The sequence below is a fragment of the Pangasianodon hypophthalmus genome, chromosome 2 (genome assembly GCF_027358585.1).
Source record: "Pangasianodon hypophthalmus isolate fPanHyp1 chromosome 2, fPanHyp1.pri, whole genome shotgun sequence".
Taxonomy (NCBI): domain Eukaryota; kingdom Metazoa; phylum Chordata; class Actinopteri; order Siluriformes; family Pangasiidae; genus Pangasianodon; species Pangasianodon hypophthalmus.
In genome coordinates, this window is record NC_069711.1 from 33185499 (window position 1) to 33207096 (window position 21598).

Below are 21598 nucleotides of genomic sequence, written 5' to 3' on the forward strand. Positions count from 1 at the left end.
TAAAAACATTGTCATTAGATGTTTCCATTTTGAAAACGCTTCACTTTGTGTTTGCAAACTTTGTTACGTTCAATTCAATTCAATTCAATTTTATTTGTATAGCACTTTTAACAACAGACATTGTCACAAAGCAGCTTTACAGAGATATATAAATTCAGGATATATATATTTTAAATTTATAAATTTATCCCTAATGAGTGAGCCAGAGGTGACGGTGGTGAGGAAAAACTCCCTGAGACGACATGAGGAAGAAACCTCGAGAGGAACCAGACTCAAAAGGGAACTCGTCCTCATCTGGGTGATAAAGGATAGTGAGATTATAAATAATTCCTTTCTATAACTGTGTACTATATGGACAAAAATTGCAAATGTGTAACCAGGAAATTCATTACAGTTGACACGTGGAGTCTGTTTTGTTGAAAGATGACAAATGCACAACAGCAGGAAAGCGTTCAGGGCTGAAAGTCCCATAAGTGTAAATAAATAAATAAATAAATAATGAAAGAAAGAAGAAACACCTCTATGGTGCATTTCATAACTTCAAAAAAATATATATAAATTAAAAAACTAAAAATATTTAAAATATAGTGCATAGTGTATAATAACTAAAACATACAGGATGGAAAATTAGACTTAAAAAAACCTAGCTGGTTGTTTTCGAACAAAAAATGTTATTTATTTATTTTTTTAAATTTAACAAAAAGTAATTAGATTTTTTTTTAAATTTAACTAGACACATTTAGTATAACAATTAATTCAATATATTTTTAAAAAAGATTAATTATTATTGAAATATTTAACATTTTATATACTTTTTTATTTAAATAAAATCTTCCTTTTTCAATAAAGTTTATCTTAAAACGAACAACTAAAATGAAGAACGTTTCTTTAGTTTCATTAAATGCTCCTTAAAAAGTAAAAATATATATTTTTTGAATGTTTAATTAGAGAAATATTTATAATCTTAAAAGGTTTTTAAATGTGCTTGTTTATGTTTTCACCTGAAGAGGGCGCTGATGCGACAAACTGCACAAAACGGGAAGAAGAAGTCCAAAAGAAGAATTTACGCGCTTTTATAATTAAAAACTTAAGAATATATTTTGAATTAATTTAATAAACTAATTAATACCAAATAAAACGGACAAACCTAAAAGAAGGTCTGTGACGTAGTGTATTTGTGTGTTTAAAGTACCCGGATGTGCCGAACAAAATGGCGGCGCCCTGTAGGACATTGGTGAGGTCGGCTGTAGAAGGTAAATATACGGAATTTTAAAGGTTTATCCACTTTAATTTCGTTTGTTCACTAATATACACGTTGTGACGATTTTATTGTTGCAGTTATTCAGTGTTATAAGCTGTAAGTTTAGGTTTGAGTCTAAAATGCACACGTATTTACTGTTAGTGCACTACGTATCAGATTGTGTAATAATGGCTTGTGCACTTTAATGGAGAAAAGGGAGAGATTTGGGGACTGGCTCACTGTGGGTGAGTTCTGAGTTGATTACGACTTGATTAAGTTGCTTGTGTAGTAAATTAAGAGGATTATTAGAGATGGAAGTAAAGTAGGAGGTAATTCTGTAGGGAGAAGTTGAGCACCAGGTCTGCACAGTAACCTCAGGAACTGGAGAACCTGAAGACAGGACCAGCAGTTTGAGAGAGAGAGAGAGACAGACAGACAGACAGACAGACAGACTGAGAGACAGTTCTGATGGAAAAACCTGAAGAATGGGTTTCTGGATCACTTCTGTAACCACATATCAGTGCTCAGTAAAAGCAGCCCAATACCAAAACCAACTGCTTCCAAACCTAATACAACATCCAACATCACTGCAGTCATTGCCAGGTGTACTGCGATATTTAAGACGTTTATCAAATACGAGGGCTAAATATTAATATCTATCTATCTATAACATGACACTGAAATTGGTAATTAGTTCTGAGTAATGCATTGTATCATGACGGCTCATTGAGGCACACAAACACACGTACACACACTTTAAGACAGATAGACTGTTGCATTTTTTCATGGCTTTCAAGTCCGTAATGCTTTACTGGGTTCATGCCATGCTTCCTCCGAATACCAGATTTAAACAAATAAACATTAAACTTACACTTCTGTTATCTGTCCTTTTGTGTAATTTGTTCTTTGATTGGACAGTGTGTGTGCTCAGTCTATCTACTTTTAGCTTCTCTTCACCTCCAAAGACATTTTAGGGGGAAAAGATAATAAAGTAAGTAATCCCCCTTGTTCATGCTCATTTCCCCCACAACTGTATATCACATGGGCCTTCTCACTCACTGCTGATGACGGCTGTATATGAAGAATATCAGAGATGAAACTCAATTCAGTTTTATTTATATAGCACTTCTATTGCCACAAAGCAGCTTTACAGACAGAGATCTAGGTTTATCCTTTATGAGCAAGCCAGAGGTGATGGTGGTGAGGAAAAACTCCTTGAGATGATATGAGGAAGAAACCTTGAGAGGAACCAGGCTCAGAAGGGAACTCATCTTCATCTGGGTGACACCGGATAGTGCGATTATAAATCTTCTACAGCTGAATACTAGAGAGTCAAGCAGTGCTAGTGCAATTGTTAGGCTGTCCAAGTAAGAAGATCTGCAGTCATCTTTAGGGTATCCATGTGGTACCATCCACAGCAACCTCACAGCAAACTTTAAGCTATTCATGTGGCCAGGCAGGACCGGAGGGCAGGTATCTCATCAGGTAGCAGGAATGCCATGTGTAGCTCGAGAGCGAGAGAGAGATCTGGGGGGCGTGGTCAGTAAGTGTAATCACCTGACACGATTGTCACTGATCGGCTGCATAAATCTACAGTGTGGGTTAGAAAGAAATCAGCCCCAGCTTCGCTCACTTCCACAAAAATCCAAAATAATCTCCTTTAAAACATTTGTTAAAAATAAATAGCAGTGAGAACAGTCATTCTTTCAAGATAAGAACCTTTAAAAAAGTCAATATTTTGAGTCATTGTTTGGTATTCAGCAGAATGCAATGACGTGTTGTGGGATTTTATTTTTTCCTTTCTATCAAATGATGCACTGCACTGGTCTGTTTCTTAACAAACATATGCACATCTTTCAGCAGGTCTTCAGTACTTTTCCAGCGGAAATCTCTGTTTAAAGACGGCTCATGCTCAAAGCTTGACCTGCTTCAGACCCCAGCAGTGTGTGTTACAGCACCGAGCTCTTCACTGTAGCAGCTCCCTTTCACTAAACACCGCCAAGACAGACACAGACCCTGCGAATAATACACATGACCAGGAAAAGAAAGGAGAACAAGAAGAAGAGCAAGATTCTGGACCAGAGTATATTCCTCAGAGAAAAGCGAAAAACCCGATGAAAGTAATTGGATACGCATGGTACGAGTTATACACAGCGCTCTGTAATGCAGTGTGTGTGACTCTTACAGTAGCAGTGCAGTCCGTGATCAATATGTGATCTTCTCTTACAGGATAATTGGTCTTCCAGCTGGTATAATCGGGTTTATTCTGGCTAAAAGGCAAGTGGACAAGAACCGGCTCCAGCAGCTGAAGATCCGTCAAAGGATGAAGAAATCCAATGAGGGAGAGTACGAACGTGATCGCTACAAACCAGCAGCGAGGATGCAGTAACAGGATTCAGCAACATTGATCAATTTGAAATGTTTATGTTTCCAATCAGGACTGTCTGATGGAAACGTAGAGCTGAGCGATGTGACAAAAGCACTATACAAAAAAAATATATTCTTATTCTGTTCACACACACAAAAAAATTCTTTGCAATTAACATGTTTGTGATAAATTTAAATTTCTGGATCCCAAACCTGTGTATTTTATTGAGTATAACATATTCAAACTGGAGGCTCAGATTTCAGCTTTGGAGCGTGATGGGATGAAACCAAGTGCAGTCCTGTGCTAGTCTTGACCTTCCTAACTCTTGGGGTGAATTTGGTCAAAATCAGATTTTTCATCCTGAAATGGTAACATTTAGCCATTTTTCTGTTTTTTTTTTTGGGCCAAAAATTCAACATTCTCTGATTTTCACCAAATTAACACACTGTGTTTGGGAGGTCAGATTAACACAGGAGTGCACTTCGTTTCCTCCCATCACACTCCAGAGCTCAGCTCTGAGTGCTTTTGTATGTTGGAACTGTCTTGTGGAAGCTAACTTAGTTATAGCGGCTATAAACAGTCGTTCTCTCACACACACTCTGTCTCGTGTGAAGATAATAAGACCAAAAAAAAAAAAAAAACGTAGCTTGTCATGTTACCCAGAAACCACAAAGTGTAAATTCCTCTATCCTTAAAGCTACAGCTTTACCTCTAACACTGGAGACTCCTTCCATAAATGTTAAATAAACATCTTCTCAAAGAAAACTTCACCATATCAACAATTACACACAGATTTTAACCCGTTTTTGTGGCGCATCCACCGTACAAGTCGCTATAAATGAGTTGTTACTATAGCAACGCTAACATATTAGAACGAATGCATTAATATTATCGGTATTATAGTGTCATATCGCCCAGCCTTACGTACACCGTTACTGAAACCGTACCTAAGAAAATGTTGCTTGTTAATGAAAGATAACACAATTGCACAATTTGAGCTTAAAAATAATCAAAATATCAACATGCACATGTAAAAGAAAAAAAAATTCTCCTCGTATCTCTGATTAATCTACAGTTCATGCGTATAATATTAATCTCACGTATCAAAAATCAGATCTATTCTTATTTCTATGTGAACTGTTCCATAGTTGCTTATTTTGCGTCTTGAAACGAAACAATGCTGATGAAACTGACTGCATTTTGCTGGCAAGAATGTATGTGTAACCTTTATTGATGTTTAATATGTACAGTATGAGGTGGACAAATATGATTTTGTTAAAAAAAAAAACCCAACAACATGGTAAACAATAAAGTAGTTTGCTATAATCTCTGACTATATGTAAAGTTCCTTTTATTTACAAACTTATGTATAGTATAGTGACTCTAATATCGTAATACGAAGGTGCAAAATTATTGGCACCCTTTATTACAGAAGCAGTAGCACATATAAGAGCTGCGGTAGCTGTAATAGTGACATCGTAGGGCTGGGCGATATGATGACATGATATCGATATCATGATATTGTGAGTACTTTAGATGTATATTATGAAGTATAATTAAATAAGTAATTTATAGATTTTGTAATATTTAGAATTATAGCGCCACTGATTTTTTTGTCATTTTGTTAGCAAAACCAAAACCTCTGTGAAACGAAATATCACTGTCTTCAATTATCACGATATGATATTTTTGCAATATCGCCCATCCCTATGACACAGCACAGATATTAAGACACAAGACGACTTCAAACAAATAGAAAACATGGTTTTATTTCATTGTAGTCAGTGTTAAATGCAGTTGAGTGCAAAAGTTTGTCTTCCATGCTCCAAAAAAAAGGAAAAATTACAATGTATTGATTAAAAATTTGAACTTCATGATGTGCATAAAGCTAGATGAGTGTACAAGTGATTAGAGAATATTAACATTAAGAAAAAAAATTATGAATGAATTGTGGACGAATATCATCTGATGGTTTCACTATTAATGTCGTTAAGTACACTATTTGGGGAAATTTTGACTAAATGTCTTGGTATGAATAAAATATGTCTTGTTCTGTGGGTGCACAAAAGTTTGCACTCAACTGTAGAAAACCGGAGCTGGAAAAGAGATCATGCACATTACGATGTAGACAATTAATTTGCTGGGTTGATTTTCTCTTGTTTCAAGAAGTATATAATATTTTATACATATGTTACAGATATATTTATATAGTAGATTAAACTGTATTTGAAATAACTAACTAACTGTTGTAGTGACTTATTAAGGGTGCCAATATTTCTGAAACTCATTGTTCTTAATAAGATTCATTTTAATAGAAATCTTCCACTTCAGTGCCCATCGTGTTCAGGCGTCTTTATTAAACTTTAATAATAATTAAAAAAAAAAAAAAAAAGCCCAAAATGTTAAACTCCTACGAGATACGTACGGCCCCAGCATTAAAAATTCAGAATTAGTACAAATAAAACTCCAGCTCATATCAAAACATAATCAATACAGTGTGTATAAAATATATTCCCAGCTCGTAAACTTAATATAAAGATTAATTAAGAAGGCATTTCCGGAGTAAACCAGCATCCTAAATTCAGCACAAATGTCCTGATGTTAAGAAGAAGCCTTTAAATGATGCTAATGTCTGCTATCTGATACACTTTTTGCTCAAAATATTCAGTAAATGCATCATGATTGTAACTGCAGGAAAGTGCGTAGTAGGCAAGAGGTTCAGCGACAGCTAAGGCGACTCCTATCTTTGAGAAGCTCCGATGATTTGCAGGAGGAAAAGGAAAATCTGAATGACGTCGACGTAGATGGAGAGAGCGGCGAACACGTACTCCTCTGGATTTATCGAGTGCTTCCTGTTCCCGATAAGGAGCTGCGTGTGATAGGCCAGGAACTAGACACAGTATAAAGCACCACAAAAAAATAAACATTTTACTAGAGAAGTGATCAAGAAGTTTTAAATGTAAAATGTAGCTGAAGATGTTGGTGTTGAACTCACCAGTGTGAACACGATCGCTCCAATAGCAGCATACAGCATATGAAGCCACGGGATCTATAAATCATATTTATATTGATTCATATCTTCATAACTTATAAGCAGAGTTAGAAAGTGCTTGAGTAGCTGTACCTCATTATTATACCTCACTTACCTGAGTATCATTAAAATTAATACGATTACTCAATTTAATACAATACTAATACTCATTTAATACTTCCAGATGGATACCACAGCTAATCTTTTCATACATTACGTAAGGAATAAGACACACTTTGTCATGCTATTATAGGAAAATAATCAGCAGTATTACTGTTTCCACACCAAAGCTGATGATTTTTCTATAACAGCATATCCACATGTGTTTTATTCCTCTTATACCAAATCAACTTACCAATTATTACAGTGTTTTATTTTATTAAAGAGTAACACTTTACACTTTTTATCCATTTATAATTACATTTAATGTTAATGTGGGACGTCCATGAACAAGTTAGTTCCTGCTGTCACTTCTGTTATAGAAGCAATAAACAGTCGTTCCCTCACCAGCCGGATCTCAGCTTGGGAGCGTGATGGGATGAAACTAGTTCCACCTCTGTGTTAGTCTTGACTTCCCTAATATCTGATGTGAATTTAGTGAAAGTTTGAGAACGGTGAATTTTTCTGCCCAAAAACAAAACCACAAACGTTAACGCCTTGCTGTTTTTCCAGATTTTCACCAAATTCACACCATACATTAGGGAAGTCAAGACTAACACAGGAGTGTAATTACTTTTGTTCTATCACACTCTAGAGCAGAGATCTGAAGATCCTATTTCCAATATATTACCCTCAGTAAAATACACAAGTTTGGGACTCACAAATTTACACATTTTAATGGTAGATATCAGTTAAAGTACATGTGTAGTGCATGAGTTTGGATAGAAAAATATCTATTTTGTTTACTCTACTGTATTAAAGTATATTATACCAATTTTATCTATCATGCTATCCTATATCATGCTGTACTATATTTTGCAATACTAAAGTATAACAATTTTACTGGTTATAACTATTTAATCTACTAAAACCTACTATACTACACTACACTACACTATACTATGATAAGATAAGATCCTTTATTCGTCCCCCAATGGAGAAATTTGCATTGTTACAGCAGCAAGGGATAGGAGACATAATACTCAAAATAGTAATTATATACAATCTGATTATAAAAAGATAGAGAAGCTGTCAACACACAACAGTATTAGAGTGACCACGCCATGCTGCACTACAGTATACTACACTACAGTATACTACACTACAGTGTACTACACTATGCCACGCCATGCTGCACTACACTACACTATACTGTAATATATCTCTGCATTGGAGTGTGACAGGACAAAACTGAGTGCACTCCTGTATTAGTCCAAACACATACTGTGAATTTGGTGAAAATCAGAGAATGTCAATTTTTCTTCCCAAAAAACAGTAAAGGGTTAGTTTTTGTGTTTTTTTGGGTGAAAAAGTTAGTGTTCTCTCATTTTCACCAAATTCACACGGTTCATCAGGGAGGTCAAGTCTAATAAAGGAGTGCACTTAGTTTCCTCCCATCACGATCCAGAGCTCAGCTCTGAGTGCTTAAGTATGTTGGAACTGTCTAACAGACAGTGAGTTATAGCAGCTGTAAGTAAGCAGTTGTGCTTCCACAGCCTCTCTTTTTCTCTCTCTGTTGAAGTTAATAACACAAAATACACAGCTCGTCATGTTATCCACAAACCAGAAAGCCTAAATCCCTCTTTTCTGACAGTCTTCAGGACACTTACAGCTTTACCACTAACGTTGGAGACTCCTTCCATAAATGTTAAATAAACATCTACTTAGAAAAAACCTTCACCATATCAATGATTGCACACGTTTTTAATTTGTTAAATACCATTTTAATCCATTAGATTAGACTTAGATTATGTGGAGCAATAACCATACAAATACAGATCATGTATTAGAACGAGAGCGTTAATATAAACCTTATTTGCAGCTGCACTGCTGTCAGAGCTGCTGTTATAGAAAAATAATCAAAAGCTTCTGACCAAATCTTAATCCAAAATTCCACAGTGTTGTGGTTTGAATTTACGTAATTTTAATGAGAGTGTAAATCATAAGAAAAGTTATGAAAACTAAGGCCCGCCCCTAGCCCCGCCCATAAGCCTTCACTGTTGTAACTTTTCATATGAATCGATTCATGCGATTTGTGAAAATGATAATGAAACCTTTCTTTTTAAATACTGGAGTACTTTTAGAGTCGACACTGTCATTTGAACTTGCTTTGATTCACTACTTCCACTTTTTGTTAAAATTTTCACACCATATCCCATATTTTTACTGAAGTATCATCAATCTCTACATTTTTCCACCTCTGCCTAGGATTAAACTCACAAGCTAATGATTATGAATTTCACTTACATATTTAAATGACAGTACGATTACGGTGATGATTCCAGTCACGAAGACGACGATTCCCAGGACGCAGAAAAGACCTCCGCATTTGGTGAAATCCACCTGATGGGAAAGCCAGTTGGAAATGAGCTCAGATAATAGCAATGAAGCCAAGATGAATTTGTCTGCACACTAAATTCATGTCATAGGGTTTTATGTAAGTCACCTTTGTCTGGAAGCAGAAGACAGTCACAGCGATGCAGACGATCACAGTGATACCCAGCGCCAGGAACACCGACTTTGTATCATAGTAACTGGAATTATAAAGGATTCGAAGTACATATGATAAAAAACAACATGCAGAGAGAACAAGCCATCCAAGATGGACTCAAAATGACACTAAATACACCTTAACTTTAAAATATACATATATAGTCACACATAAAAAAAATATTATCTTATGATTTAGGGTAAATATTATATCCATGAGTGTAAATGTTTCACAATGATACCCAAATGTATCTTTTCTTAATAAAGTTTGCCTCTCTACTAATCACCTTTAGATAAATAACAAAAAATAGTATAAAAATTGTAAAAAATAAAATATAAAAATCTAAAAATTATAAGAGCATTATTATGACTGTCAGATAAACTGTTTTTTTAATATATAATTTTTATGTAGTTAGGGTTGTTTTGTTTGTATATAGATATGTATATATAGTATTTCTATCAACCTTGTTCCTTTTATCTGATATTGTAACCTGCTGTCTTTTTGTAAATCCATATTTGGTGCATAAATAAAATAAGTCAGGAGAAACTGGTGCTGAAAACCGGACACACATCACTATCACACTACAAAAAAAAATCCTGTTAAACTGATCTAATATTTCTTATTTTGAGATTATTATAAATCAAATATAAGATATTCAGCCTGTTTTCAGATGGTTTTATACATTTCGACCACTATATTTTCTTATTTTATTGGCAGATAATTTTCTAGGAATACCTAAATGCTTAAAATTAGAAGAAAAAAAAAGATCTATAAATAGAACAACGTGATTTCAACCTTAAAATTAGTAATAGAGTATATTCTAAGATTATAACAAATTAAATGTATGAAAATCCAAGCTATTTTTACACCCTGAAAGGTTTTACACCAGATGACCAGTCTCGAGCAGGAGGAGCCTGCTCTGTCTTACATTCAGCTCTGTATTTCCACCAAAATAAAAAACTTTTTTCTCCGCTTAAGTTAAAAAAAATAGCGGATAACTGAGATGAAACACTTGGAATAGCTCTTGTGATAATTCTGAGATAATTAAATCCTCACTGTGCATCTAACCCAACTCTGAATATATCTTAAGATAGTAATATTACGTGCATTCTGCTGAATTTACTTACACTGTGCTATAAAGTAGTAATAAAAATTGATAATAAAAAGCTTTACAGTTGTCCTGCACTCATACAATCACACTGAAAATACAGTTTTATTGTTAGTTTTGTACAGTCATATGTTCAAAGTACTTGATGTGTGTGCTGTATATTGTATTTCATGTATTGTGTAAATGGACTGTGACACTGTGCGTATGTCAACACACTTGACTCTTTCACCTAATACACACCCTGTTCAACAACGTCTGACATTTATACTCTGACTCACTCTGAATGACTTCAGTGTCACTGTGTTTAACGCTCCACTCAGATAGTGAGCTCTCAGATATTAGATCTATCTACTTACCTTGATATCGTCCCTGTCATATAGGACAAAGCCAGAGTCTGAGAAAGACAAGAAAAGAAAAGGAAGTCAGTTTGCGAGTAAGACACTACTACGTTCTGTTCGTCTTTGAATTACTGAAAAGAGCTTTAGAAATAAAATGTATTTGCTATTTTACAGGACATTTTTCATCACCTATACACATTCATGACAGAAAGCAGAATTTTTAAAGATCATATGAACAAAATTTTGAAACTATTTGGCACTTTTTGCCCAGATCTACTTAGCAAAAATAAACTGTCATAATAGAATTAACATACAACATGTTTATGGAGAAAAATGGTTTCTCCAAGGTTCTTGGGAAGTTCATATATATCCTTTCTTTCCCTGTGATTTTTCCCAGGACTGGGGCTATAAATGTAAAGTCTTCCTAGTTTTCCAGGAACACAGGAACCCTAATCATAGTGAATGAATAAAGTGCTGCTTTTACAGGATGAAGGAAAAAAACTTTAAATGTTTTCCATTACAGACTTGGCTACACCCTGCTGACTAAATGACTCAGCACTACTGCACTCACAAAAAGGGCGAGCAGGATAAGGTTCCAGGGGAAACGCCTCCTGAATTGAGTGAGTGACAGAGAGAGAGAGAGAGAGAGAGAGAGAGAGAGAGAGAGAGAGAGGAATGTTAGATATAAACACATATCACTATATAAAGACTAATCTTTATGTCCTTATTTCACTGTTTAGATACATATGACTCACATTACTTCCGCTTTGTGTATGACGACATTCAGGACATTCATCTTATTGTTTTATGGATATAATGCAATTTTTTTTCTTAGCAAAAGAAAAACATGAAGGGTTTGCTCACCTGGGTCCCTTACAGCAGACCAGCACGAGGTGTGTGATGATGTACACTGCACTGTAAAGCCACATACACATGCACGTTTATCTTAATATCCTTCCACTGACATAGTTATTCATGCAGCTAAATTAATGTTAACTTTAATCTATCCCTAACCTTCACCTCAGTAACCACAAGGAAATCTTGTTTCTCTGTTTTTAAAATAAGGTCAAAGCCACAAGGTCACAGCTGTCAGATATTGGCTCCAGAGTGGTGCAACGGGAAAGCGCTCATCCTATCTTTGTGAGATTGTGAGTTCTCCATTGTTCGGGAGCCAAGAGAGAATATTGGCCGTGGTCTCTGGGTCGGATGTGTAAACTTTCCTCCGCGTGTGTTACGCTACCCTGTGACGCAGCAGTTCGAAAAGAAGCCTTCACCCTTCCCGTACGATAAGGTAGAGCTGCCTAGTGGATGGGAATTGGCAAATTGACCAAACTGGGGAGAAAACGGGGAAACAGTCTCCTCAAACCCCCCCAAACTGTCAGATATTTCTACACTCATGGCAACTTTTTGTATCTTTGTGGCAACACCAAGATACGAAAACATGTCCACAAACACACAGATCATAATAATGCTACATTGGGTACAATGTCACCTAATTTGAATAAATACAAAACATAATCTTAGCACTAGCACACCTAAGGGAAAGAGCAAATTATTCTTACTATGAAGCCCAGTAGATTGCTGAATTTTTCCTGACAAAATCCTGCACAGGTTTTCTGAAATGCAGAATAATAAAAAAAAAAGCAAGTTACAAGAACAGCTGAGAACATCAAACACACTTCCAAACACACACACACACACACACACACAGACACACACACACAGACACACACACACAGACACACATTCAGTATATACGAGAACTTACACAAATGTGAAAACAGCCACGATGCTGACTGTGACGAGGAGCTGAGCTGCAAGGATCAGATACACCTAACAAGAAGGAACAGAAATTTCACAAACAAGAAAACTCCCCAGAAATACCTTTATAAGGAATTCAGCTTGAAACGTGGAAAATTCCACTCTTCTCTCGTAACGACTGGCTGCCATTTTAGTTTATGGTTTAAATCTAATTAATAACAGCTGTTACTTTGTTGTAGACTATCAGTGATTTAATATTAGCTGCAGGAGCAATGGAAAATTGCCCTCAACCTATAGAACACTTGGTGTCATACTATTATAGGAAAATAATCAACTTCGAGGTGGTGTGCTGAAGTGGAGTCACTTTCACCACTCAGAAGAAGATTATTTTCCTATGACAGCATGTCCCAAAGTGTTTTATTCCTCATTATTCCACATTTACGACTGTTTAGCTCTTGGAGACTTTTTCCAAAAGTGCTAAATAAATGTCTCCTCAGAGAAGAAGCTGTTACTATAGAAACAATAACATATCAGAACAAGTGCATTTATTTAATCCTGTGATTCGTTGTCGCAATACTGTCAGAGCCACTGTCATGGAGAAATAATCAACACCTTCTGACCAATCAGAACTGAGAATTCAACAGTGCTGTGGTGAAACAATAATGTAAATAACTGTTGTAGTAAGATTTCATAAAGCTCTTCTGATGAGTAGAAAGTATTAGTTCTTACTTTGCGAATGAAAGCATGTCGCACGTTCACACTCTCCCATCCTGACGTCGTGGTGAAGCCATCATCACCTGTGACATCACCAGATGTGCTTTGTATCAGGTCAAGCTTATAATGTGAATATAATGAATATGAAGCTGTTACTTGAAGTTAGTAGTTAGTAGTTTTTAGTATTACAATTATAATGTCACATATTGTAAAAGATGCACGTGTTCATGAAATCAGCGTCTTGCTATATTTGTGGTTTCATGCACGTTTTATCTGGATTGTATTAAAAATACTGCCACATTCACTTATACATTTTGTCAAACATGTCTCCAGTTAGATGGTTGGAAATCTGTTAACGTTATTATTATGCAAATTAGCTCATTATACTAACTCAACCACTGATATACGTGTTTTGGATCTTAAATGTAGCTTGAAGTCTTTCATAACAACAAGATGAAGATTTGCACTTCACGACCGTGTCTCATCCTTGCTTCAGTGATTAATCTCACTGGGAAAGTGTAGCTTTGTACCTAAGAGCTGTTGCTGTGTCATTTCAAGCAATTTTCCCTCACAACTGTCACATCTGGCTTGCTCATTAGGGACCTAAATCTACATCTGGATTTACGTAAAAAAATCTGCTTTGTGACAATGTCTAGTGTTAAAAGGTTAAAATTCCAGAACTACGTTTCTTTGGATAAAGAAATCAAGAAGTTATCCAGAATCTTGGCCTTTATTAATCAAATATTTTGTTTCTTGGATCCGTATTCGTACGGAACTGGCTCTCACCTGAGTCAGAGATGGGTATCGTTGGTGGGATTATGGGCGGCATTGGTGGTGGGTACCCATGACCAGGTTGTCCTGGATGTGGTGGGTACCCTTGGCCGGGTAGTCCTGGCTGCGGGGGGTACATTCCAGGCTGCCCTGGGTAAGGGGCAGAGGGCTGGGAGTAGGGAGCTCCAGGGTAGGGTCCAGGCTGTGGATGACCTCCATACGGAGAGTAATCGTAGGCCGGAGGGGGTGCGGAAGGCTGCACACCCCCAGATTGAGGATTTGAAAGCAGCCGCGACTCATCGTAGCCCGGGGGGAAGTCTGACCTGGACATGCCGACTCAGAGATTCCTGCGTGATGCACGTCAAGAGAGAGAAAATGTGAACTGATAAACCTAAAGTCAGAACTGCGTTCATTTTAATAGTAAAGTATTAGCTTCTTCAAATCCTGTTAACCACTGTGCGTGTCTTTGTTTATAGACATAAAAAGTGCACAAGAACTGTTTGAGGAACTCAGGAACTCTATGCGCCAAACCACTGTCACTGATTGTTCTTGTACCTGGCAATTTTTAAAAAAACATTCATGTAAAAAACTATTTTCCATATTATTCCATGCATAGAACAAGCTACCATTTAATTCCTCTCCAGCCAAGTCGGAACCTCATGGTAGAGGCAGCCAGGTTTTGGATTAGCAGAATCCATGATGCTCATAAAAAATATTAGTCCTCAAATCTAGATATCTGATCATCAATTTCAGCACCAGAACTTTTCATATTACCAGCCCATTATTTATCCAAACGTTTTTACTAAAACTTATTTCGTTATTATTATTTTTTTTGATTATACAACCATTTTTACTATTTTACACATTTCCTTGGAAAATCAGTTAAAGGAGATAGTATTTACATTTGTTATGTTTACACGTAGTATTAGCCTTTACGCTTCTTGCTTTTTGTACTGTATATTTGACGTCCTGAATCAGTGTGATGTTGAATTTAGGTCAGTTTAGCTTCAACAGACAGAGAACCCGTGGACAAGATCTGTAATTTCAGGTTTAGAGATGGATAATAAAGCAATAAGCCACTCAAGGATGTGCATTACAGTGATTCCACATGATCAAGTGGCTTTATTGCTTTTATAAAACAGTGACAAAAAAAACAACATCAGGATAAAATGTAGTGTTTGATAAATAATTTTATATATTACTAATAATATTCGCAGTAAATAATTCTTCCGCTGCATGTGTTGCCTATTAACAGTAGGCCCTAATCTTTATCCGTTATGTTGCTTAGCAACCAAAGCCATTACACTTAAACCATTAGGGCATCATTAGAGGATTTTATGAGCAGGACAATGGTTAAAGTTTAAGGATTTATTGGTTTAAATCCTGCAGCATTAATACAGAATTCAGTTATTGTGTTGCGGTAAAAGGTTTGCATATATCGAGGATTTTACAACGGTTTCGAACGTGGCTCAGCCAATCAGATTTTAGAACCGAAACTATTCGTTTTCTAAGAAAACTTTAATTCAAACTCTGATGTATTTTAAGAGCATACCATTTTTTAGAGCCTGCAATTTGCCTGTCGAAATGAAATGAAAACCAACTTTCTAATTCTGTTAATCTAATTTAATGAATGGAATTAATAATTCTGTTAGCAGTACTATCTTGGTGATGTTCTTGGCACTTCTTAGCATCTTTATCAGAATCTCTTTTTCCTGTTTCCTGCGCCGTGGCTTTTACATGACTGTAGTTCAATTGAGTTCAATTCAGTTTATTGTCATTATATTTTAGAGAGAGTTTAACTGAAAGCTTTACTCGCTTTTCTCTTCGCTGCAGCCAAACATTACAACCACAACAGAACAGCGATATTACAAACACAACATAGACGCGATATTAAAAACACAAGAGTGCAAGAATCTATGCACACTGCAGTACTGGATGTGAGGCAAATAAATATAAAGACATTATAGCTGCAGCTAGACCTTTAGACCTTGAGCTTGTGGATTAAGTCACTACAGATTCTGTTTTATTCTGTGTTATGTTGTATATTTGTGGGCAGAAACTGACTAACTTAGACACTTGAACACACTCGATGATCCACAAAAACAGTGGGTTTTCAAGTTGTTCATGAGTCAGCGGCTATGCAAAGCACTTCATGGAGCAGTTTCAGCTCTTCCTGTTGTCGTCAGGGTGTAATGTAAGCCAGCAGTGGTTACGTTTTGTCGGAAATGAGAAGTGAATTCTAAGTGAAACCACCTCACAGCAGATAACAAACTAGCAAATTGCTCCAGGATCTCAGCCAGCTCTTAGCTGAATATATATCGGAGTGTTTTTATCTGTGAGGTTCTTGCTGTTGAAAGATGATTTCTACATTTTGGACACATAGTTCATGGTTTGCTCATCATTTCACACCAGTACAGTCATTTTCTTTCAAATAAATGCCATCAAAAATGTCATGAATGCTCTGATGATGTGTCCTGACACGCACCCTGTTCCACTACACGGCTACATATCGTCAACAAAAGGGAAAGTGGCATTATGGGTGTTCTGTAAACGATATACCTGAAATTCTGCCAAGAATCATCAACACTAGTATCCTGATACCAATGCTTAGGATTTCTACAGTCAGAATTTGGAAAAAGATGGATGGATAATCCAGAAAAAATCACTACACATTAATGACATTAATTAAAATATCAGTACCAAGAATTATATGTGAAATAAATAATTAGAGACTTTTGGGATCTTAAAATAAAATAAAATAAAATAAAAATTCATTTCTCAAGGCTTGTTCTGGAAGTGAAATGAAAATGTGCTCATTCAATACGCTCAAATAAAATCATAACTAATAATATCATGAAAAGAGCAGCTGCTAATAGTTTCTGGAAGTCTTCATATTTTAATTTAGCTGAAATTAATTTAATCGGGTTTGTGTTTAATCGAATAAACTTCTGATGCGACACATTTTGCCCTGTTCATTATTATTCGTGGGCATGAAATAAACACTTAGATACTCCTTAAATACTGTGTGTGTGTGTGTGGGTGTGTGGGTGTGTGACAGGCGGGCGGAGGCTAATGGCAAAGTGTCACATTCTGTGAACTTCTTTTTCACTTTATTTTTTTCCACGCCTTCCTTCCTTCCTTCCTTTCTTTCAGGGCCATCCGCCATCCTTTTGATTAGTAATTAAGAAATAAACACACAGTATTAATATATTTATTTTAGGATTAGGATATTTGTAAATGAAAAGTCCATTCACCCGTTACCCGTAACATCATTCTCTCTCTCTCTACCTACTGCAGTGCATTGTGGGAAGTCCTGAAGGCACTGGATATTCTCACCTACACTTTCTGACATGACTACAGAATGTCTGGCTCCCACACTAGTGCAGTAGGTAGTAAATAGGGCGAGATATTTGACACAGCACGTGGAAAGCACCTGACAGTGCAGTGCAGCAGGGCTGGAACACGTCAACGGCACGTCCAAACTTGTCGTCTGTCCTGACTGTGAGAAAGGAACAAAGGCTATGACCCTTCATCTACATTTACAATGACATCCGAACCCAGTTGTGGTTGCTGTAGGTGTAGCTGTGGTCTGAGATTTGAGTTAGATCTGCAGTTTCCTCTGTAAAAGCCACCATGATAAAAATACAAACAGGAAAAAATGAAGTTCTTCCGTCTGCATCTGTCACTCTCTCTCTCAAATCCACACACAAATATATATATTATCACCATGTTTCAAAACATCCTGTTGCCTAACAATGCAGAAATATTGGCACCCTTCCCAAACTGAAAACCTAGTAGTGATATTGACAGTTTCGGCTTATGAGCACGTGGTGTAGTTTTATAGGTTTTTTTTTTTTTTAATAAACACAATACATGAAAAGTTCACTCCCCTAGAGAGAATAACAGCACCAGGTCTTTTTCTGAAACGTCCATTAAACTTGTTGTTCCATCCACACAGAACCAGTCAAGCGTCTTTCGTTTAATTAAAGTAACTTTTACTTCCGCTTTAATTTTTTATTTTCACTTCTACACTATTTTAGGATTAACCTCATGGCAGAGGTAACCAGGTGTTTGGTTAAAATATCCTAATACTAAGCAGAATTCATGATACCATCCAATTTTTACAGGATTTGCTGCAAAACAGATGAAAACGCACCAATAATCCACGAACAGATGTTAAAGTGGGCTTAAGAGAGTTTGCATGCGTTTGAAAAATCGCTAACATGCTGACAGCAACAAAATTGTGACCTTGATCTTATCAGATCAAAACACAACACTTAGTGAAGTCTAGGTGCTGCATTTTGTGCATTACTCTCAGGAACGACTTTTTTCTTACAACCTTTCATACAGCTTTACGTTATGGAGGTGGAGTCTAACAGCTGATTTCAAAAACTGACCATAAGAATAACATTAAACTTTTCTTGAACTGTGATCTCTGGAGTCCATTTTTTTTCGCCCACCTCACCATTCTATCAGCTTAAAGTCATGGCTTTGGAGCCGTGATTTGATTCTGTATGTTGAAATAGGAAGTGAGTGACGGCGTGTTGAAACCTGACTGATTTACACCACAGCCAATAGCATGTGAAATAAGCCATGCCACACCCCTGCACAATCTAAACAAACCTGACAGCAGCTTAGCGTGCTAGCTACTGTAAATATGGAGAACAGTGAAGAGTTTAATGAGACCTTTTTTCAGCTGTGTAGGATTCCTCACTGTGCGTTCACCCACGCCTGTCCACTTTAACCAGGACGAGATCCTAGACAACGAGATGCTGTGACTAATGGCGTACATGTTTGAGTCGAGATGGACGTCACTGAGAGACATCTGATGACAAAAATAATAATTCTGACTCTAAGAAGACTCCATGGTGTATAAAGATGGGATTCTCCATCAGCCCGAGGTAGCAACATTCCAGCATTGAACAGCCCCTTGTCTGGTAAAACACTCGATCCGAAACGTCACATGATCACCAACTCACACAAACTCCGCCCTCTTCCAATGATAAAACTCCAACCAGTGTGCTGGAAGATGCACAGCCACAAACACAAAAACCACGTTTATTGCTAACGAGCTGCTGCTGTAGAGCAAGACACTCCCTCGGAGGCGGGACATATACACATAGAGCGTTTAATTGGACGAACACAAGACTAGTACAGGTTGAGTCCCTAGAACTGAAATTTTCCTAGAACTGATGAAACTTTAAACTTTAAAATGAGAATATCTCCAAAACTATTGGCGAACGTATAACGTTAAGGGACAGGGACAAAAAGCTTTTTCTGAGGCACTTTAAGGGTATTTTTTGTAAAAAAAAAAAAAAAAAGAAAAGATTGTCTTTTTTTTTTTTACCCCTTATCTGTTCTTTTTGAGGTGATGACTGTTTTTGGTTTTCCTCATGCTGATTATGTGTCGGAAACAAAAGGCTGTTGCTTTGATGCCTACGCTGTCTCAAAAGAAACAATTTGAGACACATTCCATCGTCAGCATTATGTCGCAATGTTGTCAAGAAACCGACGTACACTAACGACTGTACGTAAAATACACACGTCTGTATGGATAACACAGTGATTAAACATATTTATACACAAACTCCTCCAGCTCCACTGTGTTCTCCTCAGCCATTTTTTTTTCTAGACTGACTGCTACACCTGAGCTAATGCAGAGGATTATGGGATATGGAGTACGACAAAACATACAAGTATACCTACAGAAATCAGCTAGAGCAGATGACATGAATATAAACACTCAACTCGTTTCAGGCATGAATCGCTGACCTTCTTACGTCCGCAGGATTGCAACACACCCAAAGGGAGTATACATGTATGCAGTCTTATATTTATACTACATGAAACAGGAAGCACAGCAGAAATAAAGCTATTAGAAACTGTAAAGGTTGAGAGTTTGTTCAAAATTGATAAAGATAAATGAATCTCTAGTGTTTCGTGAGAAAATCTCAATGTGTGATGTTTTGTTTGAAGGTGCCAGTACTTTCAGAGCTAACCATTCACAAAAAAAAATTACTATAAATCTCTCAGTGGTGTTTTAAATAATACATTTAGGGCTCAGATCCAGTTTAGATTGAGTCCTATTTAAGGAGAAAGTGATTAATGTGAGTAATTAACCCTTTCATTCATAAATAAATCATTTAAAAACATATCCAGATTCTTGAGATGGTTTTATTATTCAAAATCTCATGTTGTTTATCAAAGTATCACTTACTTAAAAAAGTAAATGTGTAGAAATACAATCAATCGACAAAAATAAAAATAAATCTAATGTCTAATGTCTGAAATATTTTACCTTGATGACCAGAATGACAAATTATACCATGATGTTATATTGTGTAGCTGATTTAAGAGGCTACAGCGTTCATTAGAGTCTGGCACAAGGTGTTAAAAAATTTGACTAAGGTCCAAAAAAAAAAAAAAAAAAAATTGGACAGCTGTTAGTCTAGAAAGCAACAGAAATCAGAATAATGTTTTTTGTTAGAAAGTGAATCTGAGGTGATTTACATCGTATATCTTCCAGTGAACAGAAGTGTGTGTGGACTGTAAGCATGAAAGGGTTAATAATACAGTGTGTAAAGTAAGGGTCAGGTCTGGGACACTGGATAATCCAGGAACAGAGGAAATTATGAGTAATCATCCCTCTTCCTCAATTTAGAAACATCAGGATCGCAAATGCTTTTTTTTTTTTTTTCAACTGAAAAAAGTTTGCTTTCAGATGCTTTCGCATTCTCCCTCTCCCTTTCATACATACCTTATTAAAAACATATCCGGATTCTTTACAAGTTTTTCTTATTATCTGAAATTTCATGTCAACTTTTTTTTTTTTTTTACTTTTTTCTAAATATCATTAGATCTAAAAAAATCATTATATTTAAAAAAAAATTTAAAAAATACTAATCATGGATTGTCCATGTGTAACAATATCGCCCAATGTGTTGATCAAAATTACATCATAAAATATCATAAAATATCATTTTCTCTTTATAAAATATATGAATATTCTTGACATTTACAACATGATGCAACTGTTACATGATGGAGTTAATTTTGGAGGTTAAAAAAAAACAATTATCAATTTAAAAAATGATCATTAATAAAGCTGAGGTGCTCACTGGAGTCTCCTACCAAATATTTTATTACTTATATTTTATATTTAAAATAAAACAGACCTAAATGTGGCCTGTGCATGAAAGGGTTACTGATTATTCCCCCCTTCCCCACCCCCACTCCAACTTCAGCTGAAAGAAAGTTCCCAAACTTTGGCTTTCAGATGCCTCCTCATTCTATACTGCACATCATGAACATGGAGAGAAACCCAGTTAATCACGCGCACAGTATTCTCACTATAATAAAGAACTATGCTCATAAGCAGCCTACAAACATGCGAGCAGAGAAACACACAGCGCATAAAGTCGAGCAGGTTTCCAAGCTCTCCTCATCGTGACACACCAGGAAAGAATCTCAAAACGATCTGATCAAAATGAAGCAGGATCAGGATTTCTCACCACACACTCCTGCAGATCCACAAGATCCTCTCCAGCCGCAGCTTCTGGCGTCTGTGTGTCCAGAGAGGGAAGAAAACACTCAGTCTGCTCCTGCAAGTGGAAGGGT

General features: G+C 36.3%; 2 protein-coding genes across 3 annotated transcripts in view; one reads left to right on the plus strand and one right to left on the minus strand.

The window, feature by feature from the left end:
• The first annotated feature begins 1083 nt into the window (after positions 1 to 1083).
• si:ch73-71c20.5 (DUF4748 domain-containing protein) lies at positions 1084 to 4941 on the plus strand. Of its 2 annotated transcripts, none has more exons than XM_034312691.2 (3): positions 1084 to 1253; positions 3104 to 3377; positions 3470 to 4941. In XM_034312691.2, exons 1-3 carry the CDS (start codon positions 1211 to 1213, stop codon positions 3627 to 3629), a joined length of 477 nt encoding a protein of 158 aa, XP_034168582.1. In that variant the 5' UTR covers positions 1084 to 1210; the 3' UTR covers positions 3630 to 4941. The 2 variants fall into 2 exon arrangements, with proteins under 2 accessions (XP_034168582.1, XP_034168579.1); XM_034312688.2 differs by having other exon boundaries at positions 1102 to 1253; positions 3101 to 3377.
• Positions 4942 to 5351: 410 nt separating this feature from the next.
• The window catches only part of tmbim1a (transmembrane BAX inhibitor motif containing 1a), a 16574-nt gene continuing 327 nt past the window's right edge, over positions 5352 to 21598 (minus strand). The window contains exons 1-12 of the mRNA XM_026933337.3: positions 21493 to 21598; positions 13997 to 14328; positions 13226 to 13293; positions 12504 to 12568; positions 12298 to 12351; positions 11600 to 11650; positions 11307 to 11346; positions 10754 to 10791; positions 9245 to 9332; positions 9046 to 9141; positions 6604 to 6657; positions 5352 to 6498 (exon numbers count right to left, since the gene is read on the minus strand). The exon at positions 21493 to 21598 is cut by the window's right edge and continues 327 nt beyond it. Of these exons, the coding sequence (XP_026789138.3) occupies positions 6349 to 6498; positions 6604 to 6657; positions 9046 to 9141; positions 9245 to 9332; positions 10754 to 10791; positions 11307 to 11346; positions 11600 to 11650; positions 12298 to 12351; positions 12504 to 12568; positions 13226 to 13293; positions 13997 to 14312 (1020 nt within the window). The 5' untranslated portion in view covers positions 14313 to 14328; positions 21493 to 21598 and the 3' untranslated portion in view covers positions 5352 to 6348. The remainder of the gene's footprint in view (positions 6499 to 6603; positions 6658 to 9045; positions 9142 to 9244; positions 9333 to 10753; positions 10792 to 11306; positions 11347 to 11599; positions 11651 to 12297; positions 12352 to 12503; positions 12569 to 13225; positions 13294 to 13996; positions 14329 to 21492) is intronic.